Here is a 17,470-nt window from a genome sequence, read left to right on the forward strand (position 1 = left end):
CGCAACAGCGACACAAACTAAAGATAGGGAGAGGATACTCTACAAATCCCCTGCATTGTACAGAAAAGCCATTCATAAATCAAGTGATAGCAAAAGTTAGGAATGCTAATTGTTTTAACATGAAGGTCTGCTAAAAAAAACAAACAAACAAAAAAATATGTCAATTGAGTTTATTATTATTATTATTATTATTATTATTATTATTATTATTATTATTATTATTATTGTTGTTGTTGTATCTAGCCAACCTGACCAAAATCTACATGTACAAAATACTCCAGCGTGTAAACACACACACACACACACAAACACACACACACACACACACAAACACACACATGTGTGTGTGTGTGTGTGTGTGTGTGTGTGTGTTTACACGCTGGAGTATTTTGTACATGTAGATATATATATATACATGTATATGTACATGTATATATATATATATACACTTTATAAATATAAAAAGCATTTAAGAAACAGATTACTAGATGAAATGCAACACGTCTTGTAATTGACACTTCCCCAGGTTTGTTTGTGGAGCTGCAACTCAATTGGATTTGGAGCGTCAATGGCCGACAGGATCTCCGCCCACCCCAATGTAACAGTGTCACGGTGAAACAGGCAACAGCTTCAAGTTTAAAAAAAGATCTCTATACTGATCCTTGGCCGAGTTATATATTTGCAGTTGCTATGTTCGTAATGTATCTAATTCTGAAACGTAATGACTAAGGAAACGTCCAGTTAATAATAATATGTCCGGTAAGTATTGCACATGGTTCTTTATGAATGATCCAAATATAACTCGGACTGTTTATTTTAGTGTTTATCAGTTTTTATTATTATTAATATAATGCTTTATTAACGTAGGATTTGGGGCTTACAAGGAAGAAGCGCAGTGGTGTTTGGCTCAAATAAACGGAACTACAGAACTGGAAGTCTCTGAAGGTAGGACAACAGTGGGTTAAGTGTTTCAGCTAAAGTGCATCATTATTTGTCGTATCACGTTATATTATCATCCACACTTTTATACGCAAATAGATTTTCTTTTTTTTGGGCCTGAATGTTTTTTTTTTTTTCAGCAGTCAGTAACTTCAACTTGTTTAGTGTGGTTTTTAATACCTCTTCATATTTATAATTATAATTGTAATATTTATAATTGTAGAAAAAAAAATCAAAGTGCAATTTAAAGTTAACTTATCAGGAACACCTGCTGCAACAATTTAGGCTGGTGTGAGTCAATTTAGATAATTAATGATTCTAGATTGTTTTTAATTAACCCTTTTGAGTGTATCGTCTTCGTGTGTGTGTGTGTGTGTGTGTGTATATGTATGTATGTATGTATGTATGTAACAAAAAAACTTCGCCCCTGTTGCAGCCAAATAATTAATTTATTTCTAACATTAATTGATTAATGTCATTAGACACTATTTACGATTATTAAAAAAAAAAAAAAATAACAAAAAAAAAACAAACCGCTTCTCTTTAATGCAGTTTTAATAAACGACTTTAATCTACAGTCGGTCTTTTAACACAGGTATACAAACCACACCGGTTTGGTTTGTTGTACATTCAATTGACAATGAGCAATATCTCAAATAAGGTCTGTCCTGTAAACATTTTTCAAATACTGGTAAATACCAGAACTAACTAAACAGAAAACGATACCTCTGGTCTGGTGTCACGGTGTGTGTTCTAAACATTACACTTACTGCATTTGCGTTGTATACATTGTTAGCATTGGTGTGTTACACCACACTTAGTTACCGGGAGTCGGTATTATGGGAGCAAAAGGTCAATGCTTTGGTGCGGGGTGCTTTTACTCACAATACTGCACATGCATTTTTTCCCACTTTGCGTTAATTTAACAACACGATTTTCTGTGGGAGACGTTATCATTTAAAATACCTTTACAAGTAACTTTTAATGTTTATTGTGATTTAAAAAATGGAATATTATTCAATCTCTGTACAGCATATCAAATAATGCCCATCGAGTTGGTTTAAATATGAATAAAATGTCACAATGTTTTGGACTGTGGCGCAGTTTGCAGTAGTGTACTACTGTTGAGTCTGGTGAATTCAAATGTGGAGTGGCATTCTAAGCTTGTCTATTGAAAGGAAGCAAACTGCGGCTGGACATAAACAAACTCTACCCATCTCAAACTATTATGAGCTGCTTGTTTATTGTAGAATTATTGATTTGAGAATCCTTGTCGTGTTTTTTTGCCAGTTGTAAGGCTTTTCCATGGATCTATTTTTGTTTTTAATGAGGCTAAATGCATTCAGTAGTCCAACTCCTTTTGTTGTTTGTTTCAAGAACAAAAGGAAAAAAATGCATTAAAAAAAATTGCATTAGTTTTTTTTGTTGTGCAAATTCATGCTTTTCATCTTTTGCTTTCATGGTCCTTTCGTTGCATATCTTGAAAGGAATGCACGCTATTTATCACAGTGTGAATCTCAATTGCCAATTAAACTACTATTAAAAGATTGAATATATTAAAATGGTGACGGGGACAAAAGTGTCAGGTGTGTTTCTTTCAGATAATGTAATATCTCTTTTGTATTTTTAAAATCATCAGTGTTATTTTTGTTACGTTTAAATCGTGTTGTTGAAACTATCTCGTCAGTGCATTTCAGAATGTTTTAACATTTGAGCCTGTGGTGACCATATCGGATCAGCAGGCGTTTCCTGTAAAATGTTATCGGCCAAACAAAAACCCCCACTTTGTTTAAAATACGTTTGGTTTCCTGAAAAATAAGCACGTTGGTAAATGTATTTATTCCAGCCCTCTGTGGGGGTTCTTGTATGAACATTGTCATTTTATCTTTGTAGCCATTCTTTTTCAGGCTGTGGGTTTTAAATTGCCAGCAGAGGGCAGTGCTAATTGTATTATGCTTCGCGCTGTTTCTTCTCAAATCCACTTTCACCTGGTGTTGCCCTGTGCAGTCTTGCTACTCACGTTTTCATTAGTGAAACTATACCAAGTACAAGTTAGCAAAACCTAGCACAGTAGAACAGTTCTGGTGTATAATAAATGTGCAACCTGAGATACTGTCATTTGATGGCATATTTCAGGCACATTGTACACAATTTGTATAAAAGTATACAGTCTTCAATGTAAAGCAATCCCATGATAGTATTTTCTATGTTTCTTTGTAAAGAAGTACTGTACAGTGTACTTTATGCCAAGTAGCAAATGTTATCAAGTCAATCAGAACTGGATTAGATCAGACATGTTTAATCTAACCAGGACTACAAACAAGATCTTCGACGCATCCTGTTTTTATATATTTAAAATTCCTGAACATCTGTTTATTTTCTATTTAATACTGCAGTGGTCAAAGTGGTCTGTGTGACCCACTTACAGACTGCGATGTAAAACACATTAACAACGGTTAAGGTTCAAACCTGCACACTAATGCTGTCTCGATTGTATGACTCTCCCTGCTCACCACCACGCAGTCGTGCCTTTACTTCGTTTCGAGATCACATGTGCCCTCAATAGATAATCAAGATGACATTTTGCACAGGCATGTCTTCATATAAGCATTACAATTGACGTCCTGTAATATAAACATTATGATATCAACATACACATTTATGTCATAAACATACATCCTCTGGTATGGCTGTAAATTCCAAGTAAGAGCTATTAGTGTTGAAAAACATAATGACTAAGTATGTATAGAATGGTATAGAACACAAATTAGCAAGAACACGTTTAATCAGAATTTGATGACCTAGTCTCCAGACATATGCACAAATGTAAATGTGACACTTGGACGGCAGGATGAACGGGTAGACACCCCTCTATGACAATTGGATATGCTGTTGCCCATATATATGTGTGAAGTGTGACATCATACTTATGACCGCCTCCACTTTTGATTTTGTACACTGTCATTTTCTCATTATTTTACTGTTTGATATGTGTTTGAGTGTAGTTCTCCCCGTACAGTAGCTCTTGCGTGAAGCAGTTTTTAAATGGGTGTGGCAAAGTGGTAAAGACGTGCAGGTGTGTGCAGTGCAGAGCGGTGTAATTACACGGACAACGTTTGTACAGGTGCAAGGGTGTTTATTTAATTTGATAAATGTCCAGAGCCTTAAGGCAAACCTGTAAATAATGACAATGTTGGAAGTGGTACAGCGGCGTGTATCACTTCAGTTTGTAATCCCACGGGTTTGACCCGTAACCAAAAGTCCCGTTCCGTCACCCACACAAAACACAGACACATTTAGACAGTGCATGATTCTAGTGGTGAAAACAAAGACAGTTCCTGTAGTGGAAAAGGTGCGTGGTGAAGTCCGGGTTTTTGCTGGCCTGCGGCTGCAGCTCCGGATCGTGCTTAGTAATCTTTAGTGAAAACAACACACAAGACACACAGTGTTAATACACAGACACTAAACACTCACGGTTTATTTCTTTATTATGGGCTCCTTCTCGGTTATGCAATTTTAACCATTTGCAAAGGAACAGATCACTCAAGCCATGCCCCCTATTTATACCCTCGCCCATGACCCCGAGGTTAACGAGCGCATCCGCTCCTCCAGTCCTCGGATGCCACGCCGCTTACCGTCCGGGTCAATGAGCTTGGGTGCCGTGGCTCCACCCCCGTCCTAAATGACCGACTTCCATCTACCCTATGGAATAAATTGTCGTGCCATTTAATTAAGGGTACTCTGTTCCTCGTGCACCGTGCCCTCACAGGTCGAGAGGGAGATCTAACACCAAGAATCATTCGATCTCTGTCACAATGGGCTTGTTTTTTTCCTCCAACAATAAACAGAATACTGAAACTGTGTGTTCTTGACTCATCACTGATCTTTTATAGGACTATTTCTCTGACTTTTAAAAGAGTAATGAGGGTCAGCACGCTTAGTGGCCAGCCATCTCAGCACGAGGAGTGGACAGCCATGTCAATTGCTTGCAAACTCTTTGACTTGCAGGCCCCAAGGCACGAGAATAAACGTTTGGATGGGCTTCCTCACCTTTTTGTTTTTTACTGAAATTTCAAATTTTTTTTGGGTACGGTCACAGGCACCATTATGAAACAAAATGTAAGATTGTTAGTGTAACGTTAGTGTTACTGAACACGCTGGCTCGGGTTGTTAACCCTATTGCGAACTGTCTGCTATTATTATTATTATTATTATTATTATTATTATTATTATTTATTATTTATTTCTTAGCTGCTAATGTACAGAAGAACGACAATAGCTGTGGCTAAGTTCCCATTACTTTCTGAGAACAGTATTCATAGAACAGGATTCATAGAACAGTACTTGACTTGTGTTGTATCGTGCATGATTTTACCTACTGGGTGTGCATCTCATCAGCTGTTATACTGGTTTCAACCTTCCCCATGAAACACCCTTAGTTTCCTCTCATTCAAATGACAGCCTCTCTGTGGAAGAATGAAAATAGTGTAGCATATTTTGGAGTCAATTGCGGAAATTAATTGAGCAGAATTTAAACATCCAGTATTGTGACTTTTTAGTTTTTTGCTTTTCTTATTTAAAATAAATAAATAAATAAATCAGAAAAAACCAAAGGTGATAATAAAGCTGTACTGCTTTTTTAATCAAAATTGCTGTAAGATTTATTTACTGTCTATATACAGAAAATAACAACCCATTAAAAGCTGCATTGCATAAGTTTAGATGTTGTTTATCACAAGGATATAATGAATGCTGGTGGGTTGCTCCTTGACTTGATGTCCTAGCTAACGCATTAGTGTATAATTGACGTCTGGTGAATTTGAAATAGTATTACAAAATGTTACCTTACACATGGGGTGAAAAGCATATTATTTTCCATAAAGCGATGGAGTGCTAATGAGAAGAAAACTGTGTCACAAACATTGGTCAGTCGAGTGGCATTTTCACCGGGCAAATCGAAACAAGCCACTGACTATGGAAGCAGATCAGTTTGCGTTTACAGAATAATGCGGCACTTAAAGCAGAAATCCTTTCCTTTTTTTTTTTTAAAGTGCAAAAATACTAAACTTAAATATTACTGCTTGTTTTCTTAAAAAATGTTTCTTTTTTGGCAAATGGAGAGCATATTGCCAGTTGCTCGGGTTAAACATATACTTGTAGGGAACATTGAGCAAGCGTGATATCATAATAGTTTTAGCTTAAGCAGTAAGAGCCAACATACAGGCAGCATTATCCAACATAGAGGCCTGATATACAAAACCTCCAATGAAATAGTCCCTGTTTGTGTCTAAATGAATTCAGTGTTCCCATTAGATTTGTGAGAAGGGTTAACACACTCAAATATTTTTTTAAAATATTAGGGTGTTTTTTGTATTTGAATAATGCCAAGGTATATGCACGGAATCAAGGAAAATGTGCTGGAATCTACAGTATTAATATACAGTTTCTGTTTTGTTATACCCCATGGTCAACCTGCCATGGTCACAAAATTTGCCTTCCCTACCAGTGGTTTACAAGCCAAAAGAGCCCCCTGGTGGTCAAAATCTATACTGTACTGGCTGACAGAAGGTAACATCAATGCAAGCAGCTGCCAAAGAATTAAAAGGGATTCAATGTGTATCAGTTAGTGTTAACCCCAGGGATTGTCTCTAAACAGATACTGCAAAGTTACAAAAAACATGGCCCTTGTAACAGATGAAGAACAAAGCTAATTCAAAATGTGTTTTTAAACTTTTGAAATGAAATGTGATTTTGGTAGCTTAATAAAATTAATGCAATTTGCTAGAGAGCAAGAAGCAAAAAAGAAATTTCTTAATTTACACCACCAAAAGGTAAATCACATAAAATCAATATTCAGGCTGACTTTTGTCAGGTATTAAACAAAGCCCAAAGCATTTGCATTCAAGGCAACAGAATGAAATACTGAAAGAAAATATGCTTCAAACAAATCCTTCAGGATTGAATTTAATTGTTGATTTACGAGCAATTTACTGCGCTTTAGACAATGGTGTCCAGCAGGTGTAGTTGTGTAGTGCCAGTGTATAGATCACCACTGGGTCATAAATCATAGACATGTACTAGATCCACACACTGAACACTATTACACATAGAGTAATTTATTTTAAAGAGACGCACAGACTAACAATGCTAAACAAACCGTGCAGGAGTGAAAAATGCAAACGTTTCAGTCAGTTCAAGACCTCCTAGTATATGCCTGTGATTTAGGGGTTGATCACACAGAGAGAGCATTAACACACAGTAGAACATTAACAACCAGAGTTCTGGTGTGAATCAGCTGAAAATCTGAAAAGTTTAATTTGCATTTTGCAGTCGAGTGGGGACTAAGTCTAGTGGCAGAATTTGGCCGGAGAAAATCACAGAAAATTCAAAGATCAGTTGTATGTGCAGGGTGTAATACACCAAGTCCACAACTGCAACAAAATGCAATTGTAGGTAGTGTAGTTGACCAGGGAGGAGATTGTGTATGCTTGCTAAGCAACCAATGTGTTCACTTATTTTTCTTTCCCCAGGCTTTGAGAGCACAGCACTGATAAAATTGGTTAATGGTACCTAAATCTTTATTTTAAACTAATACACATAATCTCCACGGAAAGTTTCTTGGAAATGAGAAATTAATGTTTTTTTTATTTTTTTCCCCTTCTCTCCCAACCAAATGTAAAAGATTATGTTATGCAAAAAAAAAACAATGGCATTGTCATCCTTGTACTTATATCAGCATCCTTGTACTTATATCACACTATAAACAGATACCCCTAGTGTTGATAGATAGGGACATTGTTTACAAAATGACACAAAACAAGACAACGTTATCTTAAGTCAGTGGTCTGCATACCAGGGGTGAGCGCCTGACACAACATTGGTGGATTCTATTGGAGACCTGGTCAAAAGTACCATGCAGGCTGACTTCTGCCAGATCGAAGCATGGATCAAGGATAATCAATTAACAAAACAGCTTAGATTTTGTAATCTAAAGAGTGTGAAACACATTTCCTGCTGTCCACATGTATTACATTGTATGATGCAAGCCAATACCCACTCCACAAGAGGTCCATAATGACTATGAGTGAATGAAAATCCGCTTGTATCTTCTGCAGCACCCAATACTATCTATTATTTATAAAATAGGCTTACAGAATAATTCAATGACATGGCCAATTTCTGTGTGACATCCTTTCCACCTGATACAAGACTTCTGATACAAGTACATTTCAGATGGCTGTATCACATCAATGTCAGGTTCGACTTCAGCGACAGTGCCCGTCGAAGGCTCTACTGTGTGGTAGTTGACCCAACAAAAGTGAAGGTCAACAACCACAAGGTAGAGGACATTATCGCTGTTAGAAAACCAATGTTCTCATTATTTCCTTTAAAAAACCTTGGCTTACCTTGAACTTGTAATGATTTGTCAGGTACCCTTCCGCTGAGAGAGGTTTTAGGAAAATAGTCCCTAAAATGTTCATAAAGGAGCACATACATAATTAGAGAAAATAAAATAAATCACTTTATTAAGCAAGTAACTGTCAGAGTTGCTTATAGTTTATCTGGACAGTGCCAGCTATCTGAATGGAGCAATATTACTAAGTTGTCTGTGTCTCAGTTTATTGTTGAAAGATGCTGCGTGGGCAGTAGTGGGTACAGGACTGGTTGCATTCGTCGGTGCAAAGCATTCATTGGCTGGTTTTGGTGGATAATAGAATTGGACCAGTTGTGTTTTTGATGAGTTGTAAATCCAACACAACATAACCATAAAAGCAATGCCAAAGAAGCTTAAAAAACCCTGACAAAACAAATGGAAATATGACTTTAATGTTTAGTTTGGAAAGATTTGATTTTTTTGTGTTCAGTTTTCTTTGTACTGCTATTATAGTATGCCACAGTAGTCATAAACCAGAGGCTGGACTGTACAAATGTTGGCCTTTGTGCCTGTGACGTTTGTCATTTTGGTGGATTGAATTTAAGAGGAAATCTGGAAGCGGTTACAGTTATATTTGTGGACGTACTGTAGTGTTTGCTAAGCTTGGCTTTTTAAAACACCCCAAGGAGCCTTGCATGTATTTCTTTTTGAACCTGTGGTGACTGGCAACAGTAAAGCAAAATGAATAGCTTTTAGCTGCATGTTTGACTGTGTCTTATGGTTTGCCTCAGGTCAGGCATTTATTTGACGGTCTGTTCTTACAAATGACAGTTTATGAAATGGATGTTGGATGTTAGGATAGTTCTGTAAGTGTAATACATACAGTAGTTATTGTGTCATAGAGTGACATAGGCAGCATTCCAGAGTTTCATGGGTAACTGGCACATGGCATCAGGCTGGGGGTTGTTACAAAGCCTAGTCCTGCATTTTGACCTCTATGGTTAGCCAGGCTCCCAGAAGGAAACACACTATATTACAACCAAAAACAGTGACATGTAAGACATGTAATTTCTGACATGAATTCAGATATAAAAGTCAGATGTTCGTATTCGCTAGAAATGACAAAAATACTTTACACTTATTTACCGCCTCACCAGAAGTTGCGCGACAATTTAACAAATGGCAAATGGAAAGAGCTGTGTATGATATGTGAGATTGAATTTATATATTAAAAAAGAAACCACAGGATCAACACAGCAGCTTGAGCCTCTATTTAAAAGTTTTAGACAGCAAAAAGCGAACCAAACCAGATTATGCGCACATGCATGGTGATCTCTATGGAAAGGCATCTACGTTAAATGCGCTTCATGCTGCAGGATTCTTTGCAACATCTATTGGCCATATTCCACTGTTGTTGTTAATGTAATGTACTTTGATTCAGTGCAATGCAAGGCTTCCAATAATGGAGGTTTTATTGATTTTTCTCAATCGGAACACAGCGTAGTATACAAAACAAAAGTATATGCAAGGAGTATATCTTACTGCTCTGTCTCTCACTTTTCCTGTTTATCCCCTTTTGTCACATCCTGTTTTTCTAACTTTGTTGTTCACAAGTCTCTCTATGGCAAACACAGTAGTCCAAGATGAAACTTAAAAGTGCAGTCCTCCAAATCCGAACTGATACATAAAGGTAAATATTTCAGTCTTGCATTAACATGCCATCCAAGCAAAGCATTGCGAGTAATGTTTTTCTCATACTAATTTAATTTTGTACTTTGCACCTTACGCATTTTGGAGTGTCACTGTGTATGCTTTTTCTTAGTAAATCTACTTCATTAAAATAAAAATAAATATTTATGGTTTTCTGTTTTTTGGGGTACACCACTCACAGTACTTTAATTATTTGTTTATTTTTAAATAAAGGCTACTTTATTTATTTATTTTTTGGTAAGAAACTATCTGTGCAGTAACTGTAGATAAAGCATTCGGTATTGGAAGCCACACAGTTGTTATTAATGGATAATTAAGAGTTATCACTGACATAAAGGATGTTATGTTTTCTTTCCGGTTTAGTTCCTGAAAAGAATAGTCGCCTCATAGTCAAGAATAGTTGTCTTTATTCCGCCGGCCAAAGACCTGCACTTACAACTGCATTGTCATATTTGCTACGTTTTCTTTAAATTCTCAAACTAATAATTGATACCCGGGTGGTAAAAAGAGACCTGTGCCCGTGCTGACCTCTAATTTTTTTTTTATAATATATATATATATATATATATATATATAACAAATGTATTTATTTATAATTTGCTGGTGTTTAGCTATGTTAAATGTAATGGTTTTTAATGTTATGAGTGAAATGGGTTGAAGATTGAATTGTTGTTTCTTTTTAATCTACAATTCAGATAAACTACAAGAATATACTAGTTGAATGTCTATCTCTGCTGGATATTGCTGCAGAACCTCAACATATTATTATCCTCATGCAGTTTTATGTCAAAATATGGCTACAAAGGTAATACTCTTGCAACAACTATTTTGTAAAGGTAAGGTCTTAAACAGAGCAAAAGATGAACCAGTAGATGAACCAGTTTGTCCTTGACTGTGATTCTGTCAGTGTCACTGGTTAATATTTGTATAGGGTTGAAGCCTCGAAATATAACCTACAATCTGATCTCTCCAGTGCATGCAGCTGTGTTAAGGTTGCAAAGGTTAAACACAGCTCTGGAAGCGCTCCATTCCCTCATCCCCTAGGGACCCAGGAATCATTTTCCTGCAGTCCATTTGAAAGCTAATCCAGTCCTGAGAGGTTAAAGAGCACCTGTGAGAGAACTGAAAGGTGTGCTGCCGCTAACACTGCATTTATTATTGTACGACTGAGTACCAGTGCACATCTTAAGGATTACAATTTGTTAAGCTTTAGCCAGAGTGGAAATGTGTGGCATTCTATATTCTATTTATAAAATCATGTATTGGAATGGCTGCTTAATATCTAGCAAAAGAATGCATCCTGAAAATGTGTGTGAATCGTGGCAGATGGCTTATTGACCAAAATAATTCATATACCATTCCCTCCATTCACACAAGTGTCAGGTACAAATTAAAGAATAATATTTATGTTAAAGAACCTAAATAAGAGAATTGTAACACCATACAGTGATACAGAAGCCAAAGAATACAATCAGACTAATATTTCCTTGTTCAGTCTTTTCACTTAGCCACAGTTAAGGCATGTAGACATTTGTTTTGTAGCACTGTTTCTAATTTCCCAGCATACCTCCTGGCTGGATTGCAGCAGACTTTAATCCCAAAAGAGCCTGGTTCACTACCACAGTGACCTTTTGTAATGGATTGATTGATTTATACACCAAAGAACGCAACCACCCATTTAGAATCCTTTGTGTGCTTGTCCTGTTACTTCCAAAACCTCTCTGACATACAGCACTGACATTGCTCTTGTGACCCACATTTTAGTCACGCATCTCCTGAATCGCTGTGGAATTGGGGGTACAGCACCCCATTTCTGTCTTATGTTGTACTTGGGAGCATGTGGCAAATGTTATTAAGGTGATGCTTTGCATTTTAGTAAAGAGTAAGCAGCTTACAATATAGTTTGAATTGCGTTTTTTTTTTTTAAATGTCCTTACTTGTACATAATATTTACAATCGTTCTGAATGGTTTGGGTTCTGTGGCTCTGTGACAAGGCTGGCTGAGTGATGACGTCAGACCCAGGAAAGGAAACACACACGGACAGTGAAATGATGAAGGCGCTTGATTGCGCCGGTTTATTGTAAATAAAAAGGTTGAACAAAACAGAACACGGCACTTTAAGCCAAAATAAATAGACGAACAAACCGATAAAGCAGTAAACAGACACGAGTGCACAAACAGACAAACAAACACGGTGAGTGAAATACTACTTCTTCTTATTATTATCTTTGTTTATTTTCCTTTCTCCTCTCCACACCCGTTCTCCACTCACCGAACACACAACCCCGAGTGAGTGAAACATGCATCTATATATACTGTTGTGCCGGGATTCAATTACTAATTAATTATTCACTTGAATCCCAGCACGTGAATTAATTATGTGCAACCTCGTGCTCGCATATTAATTACTTTAAATGCATGTGAAGTTATGTGCAATCCTCGTGCTTAAATACAATTATACATTTTAAATAACTCGTGCTGCACACACCCATTTATATCCCGTGCAGCCAACTACAATACACCAACATTAACACACCACACGCAACATATAACACAGAAATGCACACAGGGGCGGGACACATTGCCACAGGCTCCAATACCGACACTGAACAAACATCCTTTTCAATTCAAATCATCTGACAACATGACCTTTCAACTTTAACAGCCGTCCTCACCCCCCCCCCCCCGATTTGTCTGGTTAGCTGCTCAGTAATTTTAGTGACCATTTATCCATTGTATTCAGTATAGAGCTCGTTTGTAAAGAAGGTTAAAGATTTCAATCATGTTTTTGAAAGTTAAAAATGTGTAAAATGTGGACTCAAATGTATGATTTCTATTCAAATTCCACTGTTAGATGCATTATCGCCAGTGATGTAGTCAAGACCAAACGTACCGAGACCGAGACCAAATGTATCGAGGTTGAGACCGAGACCAAACGTACCGAGATCAAATGTATCGAGATTGAGACCGAGACCAAACGTACCGAGATCAAATGTATCGAGATTGAGACCGAGACCAAACGTACCGAGACCGAGACCAAACGTACCGAGACCGAGACCAAACGTACCGAGACCGAGACCAAACGTACCAAGACCGAGACCAAACGTACCGAGATCGAGACCAAACGTACCAAGATCAAATGTATCGAGATTGAGACCGAGACCAAACGTACCGAGACCGAGACCAAACGTACCAAGACCGAGACCAAACGTACCGAGATCGAGACCAAACATACCGAGACCAAACGTACAGAGATTGAGACCGAGACCAAACGTACCGAGATCAAATGTATCGAGATTGAGACCGAGACCAAACGTACCGAGATCGAGACCAAACGTACCGAGACCGAGACCAAACGTACCGAGATCAAATGTATCGAGATTGAGACCGAGACCAAACGTACCAAGATCAAATGTATCGAGATTGAGACCGAGACCAAACGTACCGAGACCGAGACCAAACGTACCGAGACCGAGACCAAACGTACCGAGATCGAGACCAAACGTACCAAGATCAAATGTATCGAGATTGAGACCGAGACCAAACGTACCGAGACCGAGACCAAACGTACCGAGACCGAGACCAAACGTACCGAGACCAAGACCAAACGTACCGAGACCGAGACCAAACGTACCGAGATCAAATGTATCGAGATTGAGACCGAGATCAAATGTATCGAGATTGAGACCGAGACCAAACGTACCGAGACCAAACGTACCGAGACCGAGACCAAACGTACCGAGACCGAGACCAAACGTACCGAGACCGAGACCAAACGTACCAAGACCGAGACCAAACGTACCGAGATCGAGACCAAACGTACCAAGATCAAATGTATCGAGATTGAGACCGAGACCAAACGTACCGAGACCGAGACCAAACGTACCAAGACCGAGACCAAACGTACCGAGATCGAGACCAAACATACCGAGACCAAACGTACCGAGATTGAGACCGAGACCAAACGTACCGAGATCAAATGTATCGAGATTGAGACCGAGACCAAACGTACCGAGATCGAGACCAAACATACCGAGACCGAGACCAAACGTACCGAGATCAAATGTATCGAGATTGAGACCGAGACCAAACGTACCGAGATTGAGACCAAACGTACCAAGATCAAATGTATCGAGATTGAGACCGAGACCAAACGTACCGAGACCGAGACCAAACGTACCGAGACCGAGACCAAACGTACCGAGACCGAGACCAAACGTACCGAGACCGAGACCAAACGTACCGAGACCAAGACCAAACGTACCGAGACCGAGACCAAACGTACCGAGATCAAATGTATCGAGATTGAGACCGAGACCAAACGTACCGAGACCAAATGTATCGAGATTGAGACCGAGACCAAACGTACCGAGACCGAGACCAAACGTACCGAGATCGAGACCAAACGTACCGAGATCAAATGTATCGAGATTGAGACCGGGACCAAACATACCAAGATCAAATGTATCGAGATTGAGACCGAGACCAAATGTATCGAGATTGAGACCGAGACCAAATGTACCGAGACCGAGACCAAACGTACCGAGACCGAGACCAAACGTACCGAGACCGAGACCAAACGTACCGAGACCGAGACCAAACGTACCGAGATTGAGACCAAACGTACCAAGATCAAATGTATCGAGATTGAGACCGAGACCAAACGTACCGAGACCGAGACCAAACGTACCAAGACCGAGACCAAATGTACCAAGATCGAGACCAAACATACCGAGACCAAACGTACCGAGATTGAGACCGAGACCAAACGTACCGAGATCAAATGTATCGAGATTGAGACCGAGACCAAACGTACCGAGATCGAGACCAAACGTACCGAGACCGAGACCAAACGTACCGAGATCGAGACCAAACGTACCAAGATCAAATGTATCGAGATTGAGACCGAGACCAAACGTACCGAGATCAAGACCAAATGTATCGAGATTGAGACCGAGACCAAACGTACTGAGATCAAATGTATCAAGATTGAGACCGAGACCAAACGTACCTAGATCAAATGTATCGAGATTGAGACCGAGACCAAACGTACCGAGATCAAATGTATCGAGATTGAGACCGAGACCAAACGTACCGAGATCGAGACCAAACGTACCGAGATCAAGACCAAATGTATCGAGATTGAGACCGAGACCAAACGTACTGAGATCAAATGTATTGAGATTGAGACCGAGACCAAACGTACCGAGATCAAGACCAAATGTATCGAGATTGAGACCGAGACCAAACGTACCGAGACCGAGACCAAACGTACCGAGACCGAGACCAAACGTACCGAGACCAAGACCAAACGTACCGAGACCGAGACCAAACGTACCGAGATCAAATGTATCGAGATTGAGACCGAGACCAAACGTACCGAGACCAAATGTATCGAGATTGAGACCGAGACCAAACGTACCGAGACCGAGACCAAACGTACCGAGACCGAGACCAAACGTACCGAGATCGAGACCAAACGTACCGAGATCAAATGTATCGAGATTGAGACCGGGACCAAACATACCAAGATCAAATGTATCGAGATTGAGACCGAGACCAAATGTATCGAGATTGAGACCGAGACCAAACGTACCGAGACCGAGACCAAACGTACCGAGACCGAGACCAAACGTACCGAGACCGAGACCAAACGTACCGAGACCGAGACCAAACGTACCGAGATTGAGACCAAACGTACCAAGATCAAATGTATCGAGATTGAGACCGAGACCAAACGTACCAAGACCGAGACCAAACGTACCAAGACCGAGACCAAATGTACCAAGATCGAGACCAAACATACCGAGACCAAACGTACCGAGATTGAGACCGAGACCAAACGTACCGAGATCAAATGTATCGAGATTGAGACCGAGACCAAACGTACCGAGATCGAGACCAAACGTACCGAGACCGAGACCAAACGTACCGAGATCGAGACCAAACGTACCAAGATCAAATGTATCGAGATTGAGACCGAGACCAAACGTACCGAGATTGAGACCGAGACCAAACGTACCAAGATCAAATGTATCGAGATTGAGACCGAGACCAAACGTACCGAGACCGAGACCAAACGTACCGAGACCGAGACCAAACGTACCGAGACCGAGACCAAACGTACCGAGACCGAGACCAAACGTACCGAGACCGAGACCAAACGTACCTAGATCAAATGTATCGAGATTGAGACCGAGACCAAACGTACCGAGACCGAGACCAAACGTACCGAGATCGAGACCGAGACCAAACGTACCGAGACCGAGACCAAACGTACCGAGACCGAGACCAAACGTACCGAGACCGAGACCAAACGTACCAAGATCAAATGTATCGAGATTGAGACAGAGAACAAATGTACCGAGACCAAACGTACCAAGACCGAGACCAAACGTACCGAGATCGAGACCGAGACCAAACGTACCGAGACCGAGACCAAACGTACCGAGACCGAGACCAAACGTACCGAGACCGAGACCAAACGAACCAAGATCAAATGTATCGAGATTGAGACCGAGACCAAACGTACTGAGATCAAATGTATCGAGATTGAGACCGAGACCAAGCGTACCGAGACCGAGACCAAGCGTACCGAGACCGAGACCAAACGTACCGAGACCAAACGTACCGAGATCAAATGTATCGAGATTGAGACCGAGACCAAACGTACCGAGACCAAATGTATCGAGATTGAGACCGAGACCAAACGTACCAAGACCGAGACCAAACGTACCGAGATCGAGACCAAACGTACCGAGATCGAGACCGAGACCAAACGTACCGAGACCGAGACCAAACGTACTGAGACCAAACATACCGAGACAGAGACCAAACGTACCGAGACCGAGACCAAACGTACCAAGATCAAATGTATCGAGATTGAGACAGAGACCAAACGTACCGAGATCAAATGTATCGAGATTGAGACCGAGACCAAAAGTACCAAGACCGAGACCAAATGTATCGAGATTGAGACCGAGACCAAACGTACTGAGACCAAATGTATCGAGATTGAGACCGAGACCAAACGTACTGAGATCAAATGTATTGAGATTGAAACAGAGACCAAACGTACCGAGACCGAGACCAAATGTATTGAGATTGAGACCGAGACCAAACGTACCGAGACCGAGACCAAACGTACCGAGACCGAGACCAAACGTACTGAGATCAAATGTATCGAGATTGAGACCGAGACCAAACGTACCGAGACCAAATGTATCGAGATTGAGACCGAGACCAAACGTACTGAGATCAAATGTATCGAGATTGAGACCGAGACCAAACGTACTGAGACCAAATGTATCGAGATTGAGACCGAGACCAAACGTACCGAGACAGAGACCAAACGTACTGAGATCAAATGTATCGAGATTGAGACCGAGATCAAACGTACCAAGACCGAGACCAAACGTACCGAGATCGAGACCAAACGTACCGAG

At 40.1% G+C, this 17,470-nt stretch overlaps 1 protein-coding gene across 1 annotated transcript in view; it reads left to right on the forward strand.

The window, feature by feature from the left end:
• The first annotated feature begins 502 nt into the window (after positions 1-502).
• LOC117409476 (serine/threonine-protein phosphatase 2A 55 kDa regulatory subunit B gamma isoform-like) overlaps positions 503-17,470 on the forward strand; it is a 107,080-nt gene continuing 90,112 nt past the window's right edge. The window contains exons 1-2 of the mRNA XM_034015588.3: positions 503-759; positions 868-945. Of these exons, the coding sequence (XP_033871479.1) occupies positions 753-759; positions 868-945 (85 nt within the window). The 5' untranslated portion in view covers positions 503-752. The remainder of the gene's footprint in view (positions 760-867; positions 946-17,470) is intronic.

Source organism: Acipenser ruthenus, chromosome 2, assembly GCF_902713425.1.
Source record: "Acipenser ruthenus chromosome 2, fAciRut3.2 maternal haplotype, whole genome shotgun sequence".
Lineage (NCBI taxonomy): Eukaryota > Metazoa > Chordata > Actinopteri > Acipenseriformes > Acipenseridae > Acipenser > Acipenser ruthenus.